Here is a 16,751-nt window from a genome sequence, read left to right as displayed (position 1 = left end):
TCTTGATTGGGACTATGACGTTGTAACCTCTTAGTGGTGGATTTTCTATTCAGCCAGTGGGTATAGTAAAGCTCTGTTCCCAGAAATTCAGGACAGCAGCCAAGTTTGAGCTGAAGTTTATCAGGCTGAGCACAATGATTCTGAGGTCACAATTTTCTAGTACTGACAATTCTGGGGAGCTCTCTGAAGTTTAAAGAAATTTCAGTTTGTGTGAATATACTTCTTATAGAAGAATACATTGAAAAGAATAGAGAACTCTTCATGAATTTGACATTTAAGTAATCCTACTTTCTTTTCCATATTCTTCACTTTGCTATAACCTGAAGGAAAGTCACTTTATTGGGCACATCTAATACAAAGGGTGAATTTGTCTGAACCCTTGAACTTTCAGCCATAGATGTGATAAATATTTGGATTCAGTATTCTGAGTGGAGTCAAGAAAGATTGTGTTATTTTTTTTAATCTCTGGGTGACTCTTAAGTGTATTGTATGATCAATTTTTTTTGGTGATTTTTGAGGTTTTTCTATCTGTTTGCTCAGAGGCTAGCTTTCCAACTTGTATGGTCAGATCACCATAAGATGTAAATTGCTAGTGATAAGATGGAGCCTATGCCATGATGCAGGGAAACTTAGTATGGTTGTATACAACATCTCACCACTGTTTACTGCCAGCAATGGATAGTTATAATGTGCATGTCTGGACTTAGCTCTTCGAACACTGTCTCAAGGACATGGGAAGTTTCAGCAGTTGTGTGTGTGTGTGGGGGGGGGGGTGATTATTCCTTTTGCAAAGCTAGCAATGATATACAAGTTTCCCTTCATGTACTTTTGAGCAGACTGCATAAGTCCATGGGATGCAATAATATGTCTCATAATATTACTAAATGAAGATTGCAGCTGATAAAAATTCAGACATTCAATCTTCAAAGATGCCTTTCCTTTTTCCATTTTCTGGACTACTGCTGCCACTAGGATTAGTTTCAACCACTAGGATTGGTTTCAATGTTTATTGTCTTTTACCTAAATAAAATACATCTTCTTTTTAAATAAATGTTATCAGGGCTGGGGTAATCTCAGTAGTACTGAGCAGATGTACAAAGGCTTGGGTTCAATCCACAGCTTTAAAAAAAAGTGCTTTCATTAAGCAAATACTTTGTCTAAGTGCTTGCTATGAGAGAGAGACAAAAAGAGTGAGGAATCAAGATGAGGGTCCTACACATTTTAGAAGGCATAAAGAAACTACCATGTCATGTCTTATTAAAAAGAAGAAAATAATTGTTTGAAATGGAAAGTGTTATAGGAGAGAAGGAATTTAAGATAAACCTTACAGTTGAGGGTTGAAGGTGTAGCTCAGTGGTAAACCATGTGACTAATTATAGCATGTATGAGGCCCTGGGTTCAGTCCCCAGCTGCCTGCATGTGAGCACACATACTCATAACAAATGTGAGTCAAATTTTTATATGCACAGATAGATGTAAAAGAGAGCATGAGAGACAGCATAGACCCATTAAACACAGGGAAGTGTTGAAGGAATTGAGCACAATCAAATTTTGATTATAAACAAAGGGTCAGTGTAAGGTAATAACAAGAGAGAAAGTCAGAAAGGTAGACAGGGACCATATCTTGTGGTGGGGGTTGGTAAATTCTAAGAAAAGGAAATTGTATTAATTAGATAAGTAAATGGGGGTGGAGCCATCCTGCATCTTTCAACAGATAAGGTAGTGGTGCCTTGACACTGGGACACTGTTTAATGTTGAAGATTTATTAAATTAACCTTTTTTTCCATATTGTGAATGGGTATCACATTGTTTTCCCACATTCTAAGAGGCACTGGGTACCACATTGGTTATCTGCACACTATCTTTACTATCTCTCTCAACCTCAGCCATAGTATACATTGTGTCAGAAAATCCTTTGCATGAGGGCTATTATAGGTTATAGGGTGTTCAGCAGCATCCCTAAACTCCAATCAGCAGAAATCAGTTTCACTTTTTTCCTGGCAAAATGTCTGTAGACATTGACAAATGTCCCCAGGGTATAAATTTGCTCTCATTTGGAAATGATTGATATAGGCATGGTAATTGAGTTCTTTGGGGGTTCTGGGTTCTGACAAATCTGTCTTGTGGGCATTCAGTTTACTAAATGCCTTAGAATTTTGCACTAGATCTCCAGACTAAAGTATTTTATGTGCATTGGAGTGAGTTGAACTGGCCATCAGGAGATACAGATTTCAGTCCTGACTCCTACACAAGGAGCTTATGTAATATTGGTGAGGTCTTTCACTCAGTCAGTCATCTGATTTCTTATCTTGAAAATGATCATGGTGACATTATATGGTATTTGCAACTCTGTTTCTTTGTCATCATTTCAAGCTGATCTTAGAGCTTTGTTTTTCCAAAAGTTAAACATTTGACTAATGAAAAAAATTGACTGTAGTATTGAAAAAGCAAGAAAGTGGGGACACAATGCTTCATTGTGTTAAATACTATAACTGCTTTCTTTTCTAGATTATTTGAACAATCTCTTAGAGGACTCTAGAGATTACAGAGATACTCAAGGTAAATAACTTTTTCAGTCTCCTATGTTATATTAATCTTGATGTTTACTTGGGCCTAGAAAATAAAATCTGATAACAAAACCCATATTCAAAATTCCACTTTATTCATAAGAAGACAAAATATTAAGAAAAAGACTTCTCTGGAAAGAATAAACTAGAACTAGATAAGATAGTAAAACACTACTGGAGAGAGGAAGCTTCGCCCTCTACAGGTATCTAGTCAGTCTGTGCCCATGCTATCTTCAAGTTCTATAGGTGACTATGGCTATTCATATTTCAAAAACAGAGTGAACCATATGATGTGCAGGGTTCCTACAAGTTTAAAAGTCATTAGTCCATGAAATGATTAACTACAAATCAAGGGTAAAGTCTAAAATGACATATTATTTAGGGACTGTTTAATGGTGGGGCATTAGACTTACTACCTTTCCTCCTCTTGAACACTTAAACAGCCCATCATATACAAGAAATTTACTGATATTCATAGTATACTTCTCTCTGTCTCTGTCTCATTAATATTGGATAGAATTTCTTTTCTACCTTTTCCAGATTTTACAGGTTTATCTCTAGTCCTACTCTTCAGAAATAGTAAACAAGTTCATCTACACCCCATTCATTTCAAGAATTTTGTACATTCTATCCATTTCACTATCTTTTGCATTTTCTACATTTTCAGATAAAGAAATTAAACCTAGTTTTTTTGTTGTTGTTTCTGGTTTGTTTTGAGATGGGGGTTCAATTTTTAGCCTAGGCTGGCATCATATTCTTTTTGATCTTCCTGCCTCAGTTCCCTCCCAAGTCTACAGTGACAATATTGTACTACCTACCTTGCCTACCTTCCATTTTTAGAGATTCTTATTCTCTTAAATCATTTTACTTCTCTATATATTCCATTTACAGCTGTTTCTCTTGTTTATTTTTTGGGGGGGTGAGGGAATTGTTTTATTTTTGTCATGGTATATATCAAACTCAAGGCTTTATACATGCTAACTTCTACCAATGAGCTACAATCCCAGCCCAGTAAAAAACACATAAAAATTTAAGATGCAGTTATGAAATGTTTCATATTTTCATAAATATATATCTAAAGAAGAGATCTGGGCATAGTGTTATATGCCTGTAATTTCAGCTATTGATGAGGTAGAGACGGGAAGATCATGAGTTTGAGGCCAGCCCAGGGCAAAAGAAGCACTGAAATTCTGTTTTAAAAGTGTAAAGCAGTTGGTCAGCAAGCACAGGCTCTGGATTAAATCCTCAGTACTACCCAAAATAAACGAACATAAACAGACAAAAAAAAAACCTCAGAAGATGAAGAAATACAACATTCTCATCAAATAAAAAATAAAGCTGTTATAGTAAGGATACCTTGAGCAGTCAAAATCATTTGGAAAGGAGGAGAAAACTGATGGTTGACGAGGCATGGAAGATTTGTTTAGCAAGAAGTGGGACAGTGGCTCACACCTGTAATCCTCGTTACTCAGGAGGCTGAGATCTGAGGATCATGGTTCAAAGCCAGCCCGGACAAGGAAAGTCCATGAGACTCTTATCTCCAATAAACCACTAGAAAACCGGAAGTGGTGCTGTGGCTCAAGTGGTAGAGCCTTTGCCTTGAGCTGAAGAGCTGAGGGATAGCGCCCAAGCCCAGAGTTCAAGCCCCATGACTGATCAAAAAAAAAAAAAGAGAGATGAACTAAAGGATGGGCAAGAGGAAGAGTGGGTACTGCTGACCAGAGTCTGTCTTGTGGGGACAAAAATTATATACAGGACCCTAGGGTTGTTATAGCTCAGTGGCAGTGTACATGTTTAACCTACTTGAAGTCTTGGTTTTTATCTGTAAGACCCTTACTCATCCAGAATCATAGATCATAGCTCAACTTTGTGGATAACATATGTATAAGGCCAGAGATTAAGCTTTGGAAAATGGAATGGAAATGAACCTCTTTGGCAAGGTACCAAATACAAGCACTGAATGGTGATGGCCACCATATATCCAAAGGCAGAACAGAAAATGGTGTGGTGGGCAGGTGGGGATTAGATTTTTTTAATTTTATTTATGTATTTTTTTTGTGAACATACTGTACAGAGGGGTTACGATTACATGGGCAGGATAATGCGTACATTTCTTATCAAGCATTGCAGCCTAGGTGGGGATTAGATTTTGAGGAGGTGAAGAAAAAGGTGACAAATAGACCTGTGAATGGTAGGACTAAAGAATGGATGAGAAGGCAAGCTTGGAGGCTAGGTGACAGAGTAGCAGCAGTTTTTTGTTGTTGTTGTTGTTGTTGTTGTTTTTTGGGACTGGTCATGGGGCCTGAACTCTGGGCCTGGGCGCTGTCCCTTAGCTCTTCAGTTCAAGGTTAGCACTCTACCACTTGAGCCACAGCGCCACTTCCAGCTTTTTTCTTTTTGCTTATGTGGTGCTGAGGAATCGAACCCAGGGCCTCAGGCATACAAGGCAAGCGCAGTACCACTGAGCCACCTTCCCAGCCCAAGTAGCAGGGGTTTTATCATTCTTACATTCTAAGGCTTCTCTTACCTACCCCCTGGGAATTACAGCAGGCCAAAGAGCAGGGAATAAGTACAGAGTATGTACTGTGAAGATAGTGCCAGGTACATAAATTCTGTTAAAAGGTTAAGAGTTTTATTCACAGGAAATACACTTTCCTTTCATAACAGTGATGGGGAAGGGAGTACATGGTAAGAGTGCTTAGCTCAGCATGGGTCTGAGGTCCTGAGTTTGATCCCAACCATAAAAAATGAGAATATAATAATACATGTTAAAGAATACAAAAACTACCACGATAGTTTATGTCTGTAATCCTAACTACTCAGAGACTGACCTAGAAAATTACAGTTCAAAGCCAACCAAGGCAGAAAACTCTGCAAGACTCCATCTCCAATTAACCAGCAAAATACTGAACTGGAGGTATAGCTCCAGTGGTAGAGCACCAGAGATGAGCAAGAAAGCTGAGCTAGAGGAAGAGGAAGGGAAAAAAAAAATGCTTAAATAGGGATACAGGTTGACCCATTGTAACATGACACTATGTTGAAAAACGAACTTAACAGCCGGGCGCTGGTGGCTCACGCCTGTAATCCTAGCTACTCAGGAGGCTGAGATCTGAGGATCGCGGTTCAAAGCCAGCCCGGGCAGGAGAGACCGTGAGACTCCTATATCCAATAAACCACCAGAAAACCAGAAGTGGCGCTGTAGCTCAAGTGGTAGAGCGCTCGCCTTGAGCTGAAGAGCTGAGGGACAGCGCCCAGGCCCAGAGTTCAAGCCCCACGAACGACAAAAAAAAAAAAAAAAAAAAAAAAGAAAAACGAACTTAACAATTTAGGGGGGGAGGAGGGGAGAGTATAGTTGTGGAGGTGGGAGGGAAGGGATGTTAGGGGAAAAACAATGGAGGAGGTAACAATGCTTGATAGGAAATGCACTCATTACCTTGCTCATGTAACTGTAACCCCTCTGTACAGAATTTTTACAATAAAAAACGCATTAAAAAAAAAAAAAAGCTGAGCTAGAGGATGAGGCCCTAAGATCAAGTTCTGGCATATACATACAAACCATACATACATATGTATAGACAGACAGACAGACAAAAAGTTAAAAACCTTACAGTCTTGGTGTTAGAAAGAGAATCTCTTGGCAGATTCTGGTAGCTAAACCAAAAGACTCTTTTAAGAATCTTTATTAGTCAAAGGCCAGTGGCTTACGCCTGTAATTCTAGCTACTCAAGAGGATGACATCTAGGAATCAAGATTTGAAGCCAGCCCGGGGAAGAAAGTCTGTGAGACTATCCCCAACTAACCACCAAAAGCCAGAAGCGGAGGTGTGGCTTAAATGGCAGAGTACCAGCCTTGAGTGAAAAAGCTAAGGGATAGTCCTCAGGCTCTGAGTTCAAGTGCCAGTACCAGCTCAAAAACATTTTTTTAGTAGTCATTTTGTTGATGATGCCACTTGCATGAAGCCTGGGGAGGGCCTATTTCCCCTACTCCATTTTTTTCTGGTTCTTCTGGGTGAGAATGCCTGTCATATTGTACGGAACAGTCATCTTTGTGTGGGTTTCTGAGTATTGCAGGGTACACAGCCATGCCTGCTACCTAACAAAGACTAGTGAACTGTTCCACTCATTGTGACTACCACGGTTGTCTTTGTAGATATCTTTATGTGTCTAGGGGAATACTACCTTAAATTGGAAGCATTTCCATCCTAGAAGCAGACAAAAGGCAGATCTAGATGGGCATGAAATCCCAGTACTTTTCCTTTATATCTAGTTACAAATATGACAGAGTGGAGCATTCAAAAACACTTTGTAGGCTGGACTGGTGGCTCATGCCTGTAATTCTAGCTACTCAGGAGGCTGAGATCTGAGGGTCGTGGTTCAAAGCCAGCTCGGGCAAGAAGGTCTGTGAGACTCTTATCTCTAGTTAACCACCCGAAAACCAGAAGTGGCACTGTGGCTCAAGTGGTAGAGCACTTGCCTTGAGCTGAAGAGCTCAGGGACAAGCACCCAGGCCCAGAGTTCAAGCCCCACAATCAACCAAAACAAAAAACAAAAAAACCCACTTTGTAGAAGGCAAGGGACTAATGCAAATTATAAGATACAGATTCTCCCATAAAGCTAAATAACTCAGCTTACAAGAGATGTCCATGTATATGTCTAGTTGCTTATATGTGGCCTTTCTCTCATTTTTGATTTTTTTCGTGGGGGAACAGGCAGGGTAGTACTGGGGGTTGTGCCGTACTAGTGAGATTGCACTCAGACTTACTTTTATCTTTTTTTCTGATTCATACCTCTTGGAAACAGACTAAGAGAGGGAGAACTGAACCCTGACTCTCTTGTATCTATTTTATTTACCCATATGTTTATTTACTTATGATTCTGGGAATTGAACCAGAGCTGGACACATACAAAACCACTGTGTATTATACCCCTCAGTTTTCATAGTTCCCATTTCCTGTATTAGGATCAGTTCCCCTCACAATCCTTTGTTCCCAAGACAGTTTATACTGATCCTTAGCTTACAGTCAAATCTTATTTTTATCCTTATAAACTTCAACAGAACAATAGCATTCACGACAAAATAGCCCTGACATTCCTGATATAAACACAGTCCATGGGTCCCTTTGGAGATTTTCTGTGGCTCAGTTTCGTTCATGCACCATTTTATCCTGCTTTTTTTTGTTATTCCCTCACTAAATATTATAATTAATAATTCTGCCTACTCATAATCAACCAAGCTCCATGAGAGTTTGGTTGCTATTACTCTTATTACTTGGAACTCTTTGATGTTGCATACTATTTGTTTCAATAGCAATAATAAGTGCCCTTCTATTCCTGCATATTGCAGATGCCCTTGCTGTTGTTATAGAGGTGGCTAACCATGCTAATGACACCATGAAGCAAGGAGTAAGTATATTGATATCAGAGGTTATACACTTGAACCTGGACACTGGGCCTTCACATGCTCTGTATTGTCTTTCTATTATAGGACAACTTTCAGAAGCTTATGCAAATCCAGTACAGCTTAAATGGACACCATGAAATAGTACAGCCTGGACGTGTAAGTTTGAGAGGCTACCTTTGGAAATTTATCATTTTGCAGCCAGGTACTATCTGTAGCTATTTTTTCTTTTAGTTAAGAAAGCAAGTTAATCATTGTTACTCTTTTGTTGACTTAATATGGATTGCTTTAACCATTCAAAACATTCATGATGTAAATCACTGTGGCAAGAAGTCCAATTCAATTAGGAGAAAGGCCAGATCCCACAGAATCCCAGTGAAATGATTTAATGGATCATTTTTTTTGTGTAATACCAGCTGATCTCATGCAGCTTTGAAGACAATTTCATTAAAATCATTAATGTAAAAGAGGACTGCGACAGGCTGGGATAGAAAATTCGTGTTTTGATGCTCCTCAGAGAACACAGCAGTTGCCTAGGGAACCAATTGAAGGAAATAACAAAATGCAAATGTCAGGATCAAAAACACTTGGAGCCAGTGCCTGTGGCTCATGCCTATAGTCCTAGCTACTCAGGAGACTGAGACTGAGATCTGAAGACTATGGTTCAAAGCCAGCCCAGGCAGGAAAAGTCCATGAGACACTTATCTCCAATTAACTACCAGAAAACCAGAAGTGGAGCTGTGATTCAAGTCGTAGAGCCCTAGTCTTGAGCAAAAGAGCTCAGGGACAGTGCCTAGACCCTTAGTTAAAGCCTTAATACTGGCGTGCGCATACACACACAGAGTTAGTCAATGTGTCAGTCCACCTACTACCCTGGGGCCAATATTAAATAACAAAGTTCAGCTTGTTTGTGTTGCTGCTGCTGCTTCTTTCTCAAACCCATATTTTCTGGCCCTTTTTAATCTTTCATTTTGTCCAATTTCTAGATCAGTCTTACGGTTATAAAAGAAAGTATATTTGCCTGCCCCCTCCTCACAAAAAAAAAACAAACAAGTTGTAGGAACAAGAATGTTGGAAAGAATATTATATGTACATCATAGCCCTGTTATGATCATGGAACTAACAAGTATTTGCTTGAACAACTCAGGTTTTTCTCAAAGAAGGAATTCTGATGAAGCTGTCTCGGAAGGTCATGCAGCCCCGAATGTTTTTCCTGGTAAGAGGTCATGTGCAGTGGGAGGTGCTCTGCCATTGCTTAATGGAAGGTAATATTTATGTATGACAGATGAGCTTAGTGCATCCACATATCAGATTTGTGGCATCTTTGATTGGCTATATTTATTTACATTTCAAAAAGGTCTTTTATAATTCTTAATGAGAGAATTACTTTCAGGTTTTTCTTTATTTTTAACTTGAAAAAAGTTATAATTAATTACATAGTCAGATTACAATTAACCTCAGTGCAATTTAGAAATCAGAAATCATTACAGAATTTGGAAAAAAAGCATATTTTCTAGAAATTGCATTTTTAATAGTATTCTAATATAGCATTCTAGGTAGTTCTAGAATATGTAAGTAAAATATAAATATTTTCTTAATATAGTATCTTATCCCTATTTTTGTAGCTGAAATTAGTTTCTGTAATTTGCTGTGTATGTTTCTCTTTTTAGTTTAATGATGCCCTGCTGTATACAACACCTATGCAATCTGGGATATATAAACTGAACAACATGCTATCCTTGGCTGGAATGAAGGTCTGTGTACCTTTTAGGATCTGATTTTTTTTTTTTTTTTACTCAAAACGTATTTTTATATTCAGAGAAGAGTCCCTAAGATAATCATTTTTCTCAGGTCCCTAACTTTTCTTTCTCTCTGTGCTACTGTTCGTGCCTTCATTTACATATTCATGTCCTTTGTTTTCTTACGGCTTAATTTATTCAAAACATATGTACTGAGAATGTCCATAAATAAAACATACTAATAGTTCTGGTGGAAACTATGAGAATAAGTTGAAGCATGATTCTTTTTGTCTCTACCTCCACCCCAACCTCCCAGTACCCTGGGACTTAGAAATAAATTGAGAAGATAACTACACTATCCATAATACCTATAAAGTAGAAAGTAATAACATTTCTATAGAGGCACAGTTAATGTCTTTAGGAGTGCAGAGCTGGGCATGGTGGTTGTCACTTGTAATCCTAGCTACTCAGAAGATTAACATAGGGATATCATTTGAGGCCTGGAGCTTAAGCCTGGAACTCCATCTCAAAATGTGTTGTTTTATTCTTTTGAAACAAGTTCTTACTGTATAGCCCAAACAATCCCTTTGCTTTCACTTGCCAGTCTGCCTCCCAAATATTGGTATTATACATATAAACTACCATACTTGGACCAAAAAAAAGTTTTAAAGAGTTCAGGAAATAAAGAGCATGTAGCCGGGCACCAGTGGCTCATGCCTGTAATCCTAGCTACTCAGAGGGCTGAGATCTGAGGATCGCAGTTCAAAGCCAGCCCGGGCAGGAAAGTCCATGAGACTCTTATCTCCAATAAACCACTCGAAAACCGGAAGTGGCTCTGTAGCTCAAGTGGTAGAGAACTCGCATTGAGCTGAAGAGCTGAGGGACAGCGCCCAAGCCCAGAGTTCAAGCCCCATGACCAACAACAACAAAAAAAGTAGGTTTTGATTAGTGTAGTGGAGAACTTAGCATGTACCTTTTGTTATACAGCTAGGAAAAAGCAAGAATCAAGGAATTCTTTTTGGAGGACGAGACAGTGAGCTTCAGAGTGTAGATCATAGGTGACCATGCAGCAGGGCATTCTGGGAAGAGGGAAAATGTGACCTGTGGCCTGGATATGGGAAAGTTAGACATGCATAGGAATGTTTAAGTTCTTTTGGTACTAGATACAGAGAATAGTAGGAGGGAAGGTTGGTGGTATATATCAGCAGCCAGAGCACTGGACAACTTCATTTATAGTTTCAAGATAGAATGTGCACTGAGATGAGTTTGCTCAAATGATTATGGTTTCTTCCAGGTCAGAAAACCCACTCAAGAAGGATATCAGAATGAATTAAAGATTGAAAGTGTTGAACGTTCCTTTATCCTCTCAGCCAGGTAAATTTTATTAAAAGAAAACATTTAGATGAATTTTTGCCAGCATAATAGGGTCAGATATCTCTAGCATTTTTTTACATTAGGTTGGCTACTGGGCTTTCCATGTCTTTCCTTTCTCTTCTCAAACTTCTTTGGCAGGGGTTACTTTTGACTTGCTATTAAGTGAGATGGCTGAAAATAGATACACTGATCTAGAATCAGAAAAACAAGAATGCTGAAGAGTGCTCTTTGAATAACTTTTTGTTGTTGGTGGTGGTTGTGGGGCTTGAACTTAGGACCTGGGCAGTGTCCCTGAGCTCTTTTTGCTCAAGGCTAGTACTCTACCACTTTGAGCCACAGCTCCACTTCTGGTTTTTGAGTGGTTAATTGGAGATAAAAGCTTCACAGGGACTTCTCTGCCTGGGTTAGCTTCCAACTGTGATCCTCAGATCTCAGCTATTTTTGAGTAGCTAGGATTACAGGTGTGAATACTGGCACCCAACAGGATAACTTTTTTTTTTGTCTGTCACAGGGTCTGAACTCTGGGCCTGGGCACTGTCCCTTAGCTCTTCTGCTCAAGGCTAGTGCTCTACCACTTGAGTCACAGTGCTACTTCTGCCTTTTTCTGCTTATATGGTGCTGAGGAATCGAACCCAGGGCCTCATGAGTGCAAGGCAAGCACTCTACCACTGAGCCACCTTCCCAGCTCCCGGATAACTTTTTTTTTTGTCGGTCGTGGGGCTTGAACTCTGGGCCTGGGCGCTGTCCCTCAGCTCTTCAGCTCAAGGTGAGCACTCTACCACTTGAGCTACAGCGCCACTTCCGGTTTTCTGGTGGTTTATTGGAGATAGGAATCTCACAGTCTCTCCTGCCCGGGCTGGCTTTGAACCGTGATCCTGAGATCTCAGCCTCCTGAGTATCTAGGATTACAGGCGTGAGCCACCAGCGCCCGGCTCCCGGATAACTTTTTAAGCAAATGTTGGAAGTCTTTTTTTACAGTTAAGCATAATTTGCTTAGAAATAGTGCTTTAAAGTTAACTAGGATGTCTCATCTATCATCTAAAGTCATAACAAACCTATGAGGTAGATATAATTTCCTAAGGAAACCTAGTTACAGAAAACCTGAGCTTCTCTATTTGGGAAATGTATCTAGCAAGGATAGTATAAAATCAGTTTTTTGGTTTTTTGGTTTTTTTTTTTTCTTTTTAAATCCACTGTTAGAATTGGAAATGGCAATGCATAACTCAACCCCAGCAATAAAGAGGCTAAGGCAGGAGGATTACGAGTTTTAGGCAAGCCTAAGTTCAGAACAAGTACTAGGCCAGCTGGGGCTACATAGTGAGTGAATCCTTTTCTTGAAAAAAAATAATAAAATAATCCTTCACAATCCACATTACCTCAAACCAAAATCTGAAGTGACAAAACATGTTACCATAATGTAAGTCTAGCATTACCCATGATACATCTTAACAGAAGAGTGTGGATGTGGTGGTGTATGCATGCCTGTCATCCCCGCTGTGATAGGAAGCATTGAATGAGGGTTGCAGTCCAGATGTACTTGTGGTTAAAAGCTTAGATCCTGGGGCTGAGAAGGTGGCTCAGTGGTAGAGTGCTTGCCTTGCATGCATGAAGCCCTGGGTTCGATTCCTCAGCAACACATAAACAAATAAAGCCAGAACTGATGCTGTGGCTCAAGTGGTAGGATGCTAGCCTTGAGCTGAAAAGCTGAGGCGCCCAGGCCCAGAGTTCACCTCCCATGACCACCCAAAAAAAAAAAAACCCAACATATAAAAAACAACTTAGATCCTATCTCAAAATAACCATTGTAGAAAAGGGCTGATATGGCTCGGTGGTAGAGAAACTTGGAGAGCTGTGGGGCTCATATATAAGCATACCTTTCTTCCTGCACTTCACTTTATTACACTTTGTAGATACTGCCTTTAAAAAAAATAAGATTGAGGTCTGTGGCAACCCTACTAACTGTAGCATCATTTTTCTAATATGTGCTAACTTTGTTAGTGTCACATTTCATTAAGTCAGTATTTTAAGCTTTTTCATTATTACTGCTTCTGTTATGATGATTTGTATAAATGATCATTTATATTAATGTTCAATTCTTTTGGGGTCCTGTGAACATCTGTATAAGACAGTGAACTTAATAAATGTTGTGTGTGTTCTGAATACTCCACTGAAAGATGGGTGTCTTTCTCCCTTTTCTTGGGCTTCCCTATTCCAAGACATAGCAATACTCCACTTTCATTCAGTAAGTAATATGGAGATTCCTTCCTAGGCATCAGGATATAGTTAATAATTGAAAGAGTCTTTCCTTCACTGAGCTTGCATTCCATCAGGGAAGATATATACTTAGTAATATTACCATAATTGAGTATTATTGTGATGAAGTAGTACATAGAAGTATCAGTGCTATGCAGCTATAGAACTAGTGACTGATCTAGTTTTGGAGGTGAAAGTCAGAGATGGACCGTAATGCCTTCTGGGTATACTGAATTACAATAGAATAGTAAGTAGGTTGGTGCTGTATAGCTGGGGGGGGGGGGGGGGGGAAGAAGAGCCTCTTGGTCCATTAGCAATGATGAGTACAAAGGACTTGAGGAGAAAGGGACATGATGTATTCAAAGAACTGAAAGGCCAGAGGGTATATACTCAAGAATGAAAGGGAATGTGAACCAAAATAAGCACTGAAGGACAAGTGAGACAGAGTACACAGAACTGCCTTGCAGATTTTGGTCTTTAGCTTTGAAGCTATAGGAAAGCATGGAACATTTTAAACCAGGAAATGATGTGATCAGAATCTCTTGCTGCTCTGTGGGAATACAGTTCGCCGCCGCCCCCCCCCCCCCCCACCGGCCCCGGTGTTGGGGTTTGAACTGCACTGTTCAGCTCAAGGCAAGCGCTCTGCCGCTTGAGCCACAGCACCACTTCTGGTTTGCTAGTGGTTAATTGGAGATAAGAGTCTTACAGACTTTTCTGCCTGGGCTGGCTTTGAATTGTGATCCTCAGATCTCAGCCTTCTGAGTAGCTAGGATTACATGTGTGAGCCACCAGTGCCCAGCAAGGAATATAGTTTTAAAATGTGATTAACTGAATACAGGGGATGGGAGAGGGATGTTCAACATGAGTCTCTAGCTTGTACAGTGTATGGGGTGGTGGTGACACTCACTATGATGAAAGACAGGCCTGGGATTGAGTTTCAGATGTTCATACTGAATGTGAGGAATGTCAACATGGAACCACTGGCATGGTGTGTGCAAGGATCTGGATGTCTGAATGCAGCCAGGGCTATTAATATATTATTGCCTCAATTAGATGTGAGTCCTTACAAGTGAAGTGTATTTTGTATGTCCAGTGCTACAGTTCTGGGTCCTTAGTAATCTTACAATAAATGTTACTCAGATGAGTGAAAATGATGTGGCCTTTGAAGCATCCCACAAGTCATCACAAGTAGAGAGGTGACATGGCCTGCCACACCAGAAGTCCCTCTGATTGGAATATTTTCTCTTATAAACTCATTCCAATCAATGGGAAAATGGTATTATTTGACACAAATTTGCCCTTGGATAATGTATATCTTCCATAAAGAAAAGAAAACTTGGTCTATTTTTAATCCAAAAGATGCCAATGTGATTCTTCTGCTAATCATGTTACAAGCAGAGACCTAGTATGTCTCGATTAGATGCTGTGGGCAAATGTGTGTGGTCTGTGAGAAATGTGTTATCAAGACCTGGTAAACATCATCTTGGCAGAACCCCACTTGAGATCAAGCCAGGAATGATTAAATGAAAGAACAGCAAATGTGACATGATTTGCACAGTTGAATCACATTCCACATGCTCCCAGGGCTCAAGAAAAATCCAACAGTAATTCTCAAATTAGCCATCTGCCTCTCTGCTTTCTGTAACTTCTTCCAGTAAAAAGTCAAGGAGAGAGGGAGAGCTGGTAATATTTCATGAATGTTTGCCTGGAAGCAGAGTGTGTGTTCTGATAGTGTAGTTCTTCAAATAACATGAACCAGCTGGCAGTGGCCGCCTGGTGGTGAATGGCTCGCTCAGTGCTTAACCACACTTGGGTCTAAAGCCTGTTGTCTATACATCCATTTATCTAACATTGCTAATCCTCATTTCTCTATGTGTGCATGGTGATTACAGCTGATGTTGATGATGTGGTGGTAGAGGGGGTGAAATCCAATGTACATTGGGTAGCTATGCAGACGACATTTGGGAAGCAGTTAATACTATTGCTGAAGGTTGTAACTTAAATATAATTAGCTTTGGCAGTGATGCTAGAAGAGGAAAATGAGACAGGTTTTGTTGATCTTAGAGATTGTTTCTTGTTTTGTTTTCCATAATGAAAATTTGGGAACTGCATTAGGTTTTTAGTTTGTTTTGTGTCTGTACATGTGCCTGTGAGACAAGAGGCTCTACTGTCCCCTGCCCTTCTTGCACGAAATCCTAGCTACTCAGGAAGCTGATCTGAGAATCAGAGTTTGAAACCAACTCAACCAGGAAAAATCTGTGAGACTCTTATTTCCAGTTGACCACCTAAAAGCCTGTTTTCAGAGACTTTATGTTCAGGTTGACCTTGAACAGTGCTCCTCTGGATCACCTCCTGAGTAGTTATGATGGAGTTGAAATTGATTACTAAAATCTCTGCTCTTCCATTTCTTCTTCCTTTGTGTGTGTATATTCACTTACATATATTTATATTATATAAAATGTACCTCCCCATATGTTTTTAGTTTGTTTTGGGGGTTTTGTTTTTGGCTGTGGGGCTTGAACTCAGGGCCTGGGTTGTCCCTAAGCTCTTTTGCTCAAGGCTAGTGCTCTACCACTGTAAACCACAGCACCATTTCCAATTTTCTAGTGGTTAATTGGAGATAAGTGTCTCACAGACTTTCTTGCCTGTGCTGGCTTTGAACTGCCATCCTTGGATCTCAGCCTCCTGAGTCGATAGGATTACAGGCCTAAGCAACCAGTGCCCAGCTAAAACAGTTTTAAATGGTTGTATGAATGTCCTGACACTAGTGATGAACAGATATTACCACAGAGTTTTGGGGGAGAGCTGTGGCTGGAAGAATGAAGAACATGACCTTTTTTCTGGACAGGATTTCACTTTTTTAGCCTGTTCCCATGAAAGTTGAGGAAAAGACAGCTCTGATGAAGCGGCAGTAGGAACCAAAACCTTGGTAGCCTAACTAGGTAATAGAAGAGCCCTAATACCATCCCAGGCAATTCCTATCATGAATGAGTGCATTCCTTCAGCATCTGTCTTATATTAAGAATATTTTCTCAGCTGGGCGCTGGTGGCTCACGCCTGTAACCCTAGCTACTCAGGAAACTGAGATCTGAGGATCACGGTTCAAAGCCAGCCCAGGCAGAAAAGTCTGTGAGACTCTTATCTCCAAGAAAATCACTAGAAAACCGGAAGTGGTGCTGTGGCTCAAGCAGTAGAGCACTCGTCTTGAGCTAAAGAGCTGAGGGATGGTGCACAGGCCCAGAGTTCTAGTCCCACAAACGACCAAAATATATATACATACATATATATATATATATGTGTATATATATATATATATATATATATATATATATATATATATATATCCATCCCCTGGGCTGAAGGTGTGGCTAAGGTGGTAGAATGCTTGCCTAGCAAATAGCAGACCCTATATTGCCATATA

At 39.9% G+C, this 16,751-nt stretch overlaps 1 protein-coding gene across 1 annotated transcript in view; it reads left to right on the top strand.

Annotated features, from left to right (window-relative positions):
* The window catches only part of Fgd6 (FYVE, RhoGEF and PH domain containing 6), a 109,372-nt gene that overhangs the window by 77,094 nt on the left and 15,527 nt on the right, over positions 1-16,751 (top strand). The window contains exons 9-14 of the mRNA XM_069990272.1: positions 2,509-2,559; positions 7,911-7,969; positions 8,052-8,123; positions 9,112-9,180; positions 9,635-9,718; positions 10,998-11,077. Of these exons, the coding sequence (XP_069846373.1) occupies positions 2,509-2,559; positions 7,911-7,969; positions 8,052-8,123; positions 9,112-9,180; positions 9,635-9,718; positions 10,998-11,077 (415 nt within the window). The remainder of the gene's footprint in view (positions 1-2,508; positions 2,560-7,910; positions 7,970-8,051; positions 8,124-9,111; positions 9,181-9,634; positions 9,719-10,997; positions 11,078-16,751) is intronic.

Source organism: Dipodomys merriami, unplaced genomic scaffold, assembly GCF_024711535.1.
Source record: "Dipodomys merriami isolate MVZ:Mamm:240054 unplaced genomic scaffold, mDipMer1.0.p SCAF_10, whole genome shotgun sequence".
In the NCBI taxonomy this organism is placed as follows: Eukaryota; Metazoa; Chordata; class Mammalia; order Rodentia; family Heteromyidae; genus Dipodomys; species Dipodomys merriami.
This window is presented reverse-complemented; position numbering and strand designations above follow the sequence as displayed.